Source organism: Mandrillus leucophaeus, unplaced genomic scaffold (assembly GCF_000951045.1).
Source record: "Mandrillus leucophaeus isolate KB7577 unplaced genomic scaffold, Mleu.le_1.0 Scaffold375, whole genome shotgun sequence".
Classification (NCBI taxonomy): Eukaryota; Metazoa; Chordata; class Mammalia; order Primates; family Cercopithecidae; genus Mandrillus; species Mandrillus leucophaeus.
The window spans coordinates 1,568,227-1,573,840 of NW_012103976.1; the positions used below are offsets into that span (position 1 = coordinate 1,568,227).

The 5,614-nt window shown below is 45.6% G+C and overlaps 1 protein-coding gene across 1 annotated transcript; it reads right to left on the reverse strand.

The window, feature by feature from the left end:
• Positions 1 to 202: 202 nt before the first annotated feature.
• On the reverse strand, positions 203 to 4,888 carry FOXO1 (forkhead box O1). Its single transcript, XM_011990264.1, has 5 exons — positions 4,879 to 4,888; positions 4,336 to 4,592; positions 3,460 to 3,498; positions 772 to 2,123; positions 203 to 298 (listed from the first exon to the last, which is right to left on the reverse strand). The coding sequence occupies exons 1-4, from the start codon at positions 4,886 to 4,888 to the stop codon at positions 786 to 788; spliced, it is 1,644 nt and encodes a 547-aa protein (XP_011845654.1). The 3' UTR covers positions 203 to 298; positions 772 to 785.
• Positions 4,889 to 5,614: the final 726 nt, after the last annotated feature.

Genomic DNA, 5,614 nt, shown 5'->3' on the forward strand with positions numbered 1-5,614 from the left:
TAGGTGTGCAGCTATAGTTCTTGTCTCTGTTCTGTTCCCTTGGTCCGTATGTCTATTTTTGTACCAGTACCATGCTCTTTTAGTTACTGTAGTCTTGTAGTATACTTGGCTATTTGGACTCCTTTTCTTGGTTCCATATTTATTTTAGAATAGTTTTTTTTTTTTTTTTCCGTTTTTTTGTTTTGTTTTGTTTTGTTTTTTAAACCAAGAAAACTAAAAGGGAGTTGGTGAAGGACATCTTTGGACTGCTTCTCTCAGTTCCTGCTGTCAGACAATCTGAAGTACTTTTAAGTGTAACCTAGGAAAAAACACATACACACACACACACATACACACACAATGAAAATATAGCCAAATTAAAATCAGTTCAACTTAACATGTTCAGAGTGGCAGACATACTTAGGGGCAAAAAGCTAGAGCTTTCTCAAACAGCTCTAAAATCACTCAATGGGGAAAATTCTACTTTACAAAAAACCCTTCAGCATTTGATTTTTATCAAATGTATTCATTTATTGAAGAGCTACTAAAAAGATGCAGCCATCGAACTGTCAAAAAGAAATCTTTAAAGCAGTTAAAGGAAGCTTCCTTCTGTTTAAGCTAGGAAGGAAAATTGATAAGCTGCAAAAAGGACAGAGAATGAATGATAAAAGATCCCTCTCTGCAAGGGGCAGTCAGTTGACATCAAAGATGTGCTAACCATGGCAAGTTACTGTGTTCCTCCCTTTTAAGTTCTATTTTTCAAAAGGTCTTTTGATATTGGGGTGAACTTACCTGCTCACTAATCCTCAGCCTGACACCCAGCTATGTGTCGTCGTCTTGACACTGTGCGGGAAGCTTTGGTTGGGCAACACATTGTCAAAGTTAAAATCCAATGTATCTCCATCCATGAGGTCATTCCGAATGATGGATTCCATGTCACAGTCTAAGCGCTCAATGAACATGCCATCCAAGTCACTTGGGAGCTTCTCCTGGTGGAGAAGGCCCATTCTGCCATAGCCATTGCAGCTGCTCACGGAGTAGCCGCCCCCCAGGGCACTCATCTGCATGGGGTGGGGCAGAGGCACTTGTACAGGTGTCTTCACTTGGGTCAGGCGGTTCATTCCCGAGGTGTGGGGCATGGTGCTTACCGTGTGGGACAGGGCACGCCCGTTAACTGCAGATGTCTGCTGAGCGTGTCCAGGGTGGGTATGGGAGCTGGGATTCATCATTTTGTTATGAGATGCCTGGCTGCCATAGGTTGACATGACCGAATTAGGGCCCATCATGACGTTCTGGCCCAGAACCCGGCTGTTGGGTTGAGCTACCCCAGGATCAACTGGTGTCATAATGTCATTGTGGGGAGGAGAGTCAGAAGTCAGCAACTCCTTCAAGAGTCCAGGTGCACAGTTATACTGACTCATCCCTCCGTAACTTGACTTATTGTCCTGAAGTGTTTGCATAGGCATCTGGGGTAAAGGGCTCATGCTGGATTGGCCATATGTATATTTTTGGTAGTTTGGGCTGGGTGAATTCAAACTGGTGTTTGGTGGTGCAAACGAGTAGCATGGTGTCTGCTGCATCATGGTGCCAGGTGAGGACTGGGTCGAAACAGTTAATGATGTTGGTGATGAGAGAAGGTTGAGATTATCCAAAAGATTTTCCATGTTTTCGGGATTGCTTATCTCAGACAGACTGGGTAAAGTAGAGGCCATCTTTGCGGCAGATGGCGGGTACACCATAGAATGCACATCCCCTTCTCCAAGATCATCCTGTTCGGTCATAATGGGTGAGAGTCTCCCACTAATAGTACTAGCATTTGAGCTAGTTCGAGGGCGAAATGTACTCCAGTTATCAAAGTCGTCGTTGCTATGAGAGCCAGGGCTTGCAGGCCATTTGGAAAACTGTGATCCAGGGCTGTCCCCAGCACCCTCCTGGCCAGACTGGAGGGATGCTTTCTTCTTGGCAGCTCGGCTTCGGCTCTTAGCAAATTTACTGTTGTTGTCCATGGATGCGGCTCTTCTCCTGGGAGATTTCCCGCTCTTGCCGCCCTCTGGATTGAGCATCCACCAAGAACTTTTTCCAGTTCCTTCATTCTGCACACGAATGAACTTGCTGTGTAGGGACAGATTATGACGAATTGAATTCTGTAAGGCAAAACATCTTATTAGAAGTACAATACTTCTCTGTTTGCAAAACTATTCTACATGTATTACATGGAAAACAAGTAAAAAATCTTAAGAGTGCGTGGTACAGATTTTCATCTGAACAGTCCTAATGGCTCTGAAGTCACTACAAAAGATCTCAAATAGCATAGGAATAAATAGTATCTTATCTTAAAAACAGTATCTGTGGCTGGGCACAGTGGCTTACGCCTGTAATCCTAGCACTTTGGGAGGCCCAGGTGGGCGGATCACGAGGTCAGGAGATCAAGAACATCCTGGCTAAAACAGTGAAACCCCGTCTCCACTAAAAATACAAAAAATTAGCCGGGCGTGGTGGCACACGCCTGTAGTCCCAGCTACTCGGGAGGCTGAGGCAGGGGAATGACGTGAACCTGGGAGGTGGAGCTTGCAGTGAGCCGAGATCATGCCACTGCACTCCAGCCTGGGCGCCAGAGCGAGACTCGGTCTCAAAAAAAAAAAAAAAAAAAAAAATCTGTATTTTAATTTAATGAAGGGACAAAATTTAATAAAAAGTATTGAAATACCTTCTTTTATACAGCTATATTTTATGGAAAAATCACAGGAACTGGTTTTAATAACCGCTTAAATTTTGCTTAGCTTCAATAGTACTCTGTATCAAAGTGCTATCAAAAACCCCTTCCATTCTACTATCCTTAAAACTACTGCCAATTCTCTTCAGTTTGAACATGTGCCCTTTACATAAAGAAATTTTATATTACTGGGCCCACATGCTCATAGAAACAAAAAAGACGAAAGAATATAGAGAATATAGGCCAGGCATGGTGGTTCACACCTGTAATTCCAGCACTGTGGGAGGCCAAGGCAGGCATACCACCTGAGGTCAGGAGTTCGAACCAGCCTAGCCAACATGGTGAAACTCCATCTCTACTAAAAATACAAAAATTAGTCGGGTGTAGTGGCAGTCACCAGTAATCCCAGCTACTTGGGAGGCTGAGGCAGGAGAAGGAGACTGCAGTGAGCTGAGATCACTTCAGCCCGGGTGACAAGAGTTAAACACTCTGTCGCAAAAAAAAAAAAAAAAAAAAAAAAAAAAGAATATAGAGCTGATCAAGAATTAAAGTCCCCCAAATTAGTAAGACTTGGATTCATTCATACTTTTAAAGCCCATTAAGCAAATACAAGTGAATATAAGGAAAACAGAGTCATTGCTTTTGTATTTGAGAAAGCTGATCTGCCAGAAGAAATTTTTGTTTTATTTCAAGTAGTGCCCCTACCCTCCAGTTCTACCAACAACCAGTAGTATGAGTAGGATGCACCAACTAACTCCATGACACACCTCCACGTAGCCAGAGGCTACACTGTCCAAACAGACAACCTGGGATGGGAAGAAATGACAAAGAATGCAAAGAGCTCTAACACTCAAGCTAGCGCAGCTTCATGACTAATCATGCCACGTTTATCATCTGTAGGCCAACTAGGGAAGAAAAACCAACCATTTTTCTTTTGAGTATTTGGGTGGCTCTGCTACTTACTTACCTAGGTGACCTTGGGAAGCTGCCTCGCCCCTAATGTGTCTTAAGTTTCCTCACCTGTAAAGCAGGGATAAATTATAGACCCTTATCAGGGTTGTTACATGTATTAAATGAGATACATAAAAATGCTCAGTGGTGCCTGGCATGTAAGCAGTCACCATGAAGGGAATATTAGACCCCAACTTAGAATAGTGGTATCCTGCACCCCCAAAGTCCTGCTTCCCTATTCCTATTCAGTGTGGCACGTATAGGAGCTTAGAAGTAGTACAGATACAAACCCACAACTGCAAATATATGGTGAAAGAGGCCAGAGGTGGTCTCTCCAAGTTTCAGCAGAAACACCAGAGCCAGGCTGCAGATGAGAAAGTCACGGTTTGATTTACCTCCTCTACAACACACGGTAAGACGGTGTTCAGGAGAGTCCATGGGACACGTGGAAAAGGAGACGAGGGAAACGCTGTGAGAGCTCCCCAGGGGAAGGGCCTTGTCTTACAGCTTCTGGCTCCCAGCACAGTACAGGGCACACAGCCACTGCAACTTGTTCATTCAGCAGCCTGTTTCCTCAGAGGTCTGCTCCCAAGGCCAGGAGTGGGATTCTGGGTGTCCTAAGACCCTGGAATGTGCACAGTCCCCCAGCTTTCTTGGCCTCATCTGCCAAATGGATGCAAGACTCAGCTGACCATGCCCCCTGCATCTCTGCGGGCCCTCTCCTCAACCACAAAAAGGCTCTGGCTGGATTTGTGGTCACCCAGGGGTGCAGCCACAGCGCCCACATCCTCATGCCATTGACATGGGCCGCCCAGGCCCGAGTGCCAACCACTGCGCCTGAGCAGAGCCTCTGCACAGCAGGATGAGGCCTGGCTCCAACACGAACTGAGAGAGAAGTCTTCTCTCATTAAAAGGTGGTAGAAGAGAGAAAATGGAGGGGCCTCACTTTCTAAAGGGAGATGCAAAAGTCAGGGCAAGGCCCGGCAGTCACGGCTGAGAAATCCACATTTCAAAACGCCCTCTGACCTCTGTACTGCATTCCGCCTAAAGATTTCAACACAGCAGCTACACGACAAGCCCTCCTGCCAGAGCATACAGTGAGCGTGAGGTGGGGAAGACACCACCAGAGCCCCAGATTCCCAGCTGGAGCGGAGCAGGTGTGTGACTGCATGGCAGTGACTGTCTCCTGTTCCCAAGACTCCCCGCCTTCCTCCACACCCAACGTCTACCCTCACCTTGAGACATGCTGTGAGGAGGGCCAGGGGCTTAAAGTCGGTACAAGAATCCCTAAAAGAGGCCAGGGAGTACATTTCCCTCCCATCCTATTTCATTCCCCTGAGATTCCCAAATTCCTATGGGAAGGCGCTACACACACACATGCATGCTCTCACAGAGCCATAGCCTTGTCTGCTATACTCACCAATTCCAGCAGAACCGAGTTCTTAATTCCTCCTTAATATCAGCAGGCCTGCCCCTGGGGTAGCGCTGGAATGCAGCCCTGCACTCTGACCCTGACGTTTTCTATACGCTGGAAGTCCAGGCATTTGCACAATATTCCATCATGACAGTTTTGTTCTTTGAACACAATAGACACACAGATAAGCTCCGATGAAATCTCCGGAGGAGAGGAAGCTTGACTCCTGTCCCTGTCACATTTAGTTAATGATAAAGGGGGAAGAAAGATCTTCCCAGATAGAAGCTTCCTGGTTGTTGCACTGACTTGGGGAGAGTAGGTGAAGTTCTCTAACATATTCATGATAAGCCTGTCAGATCACTGGCAAGCGCAGCTGGGGGTCATATTTAAAAAGACTACAGGAGACATAATAAGGAAATCTTTAAAATAGTCAAGAAGCGTTCACTAACTCAGGTGGGACATATACTAATTTAGACTTTAAAAAAAAAAAAGCCACAGCGGTCTCTTACTTATCAAAACATCATATTACATATTTTTCTAAGAGGACATTTCAGGTC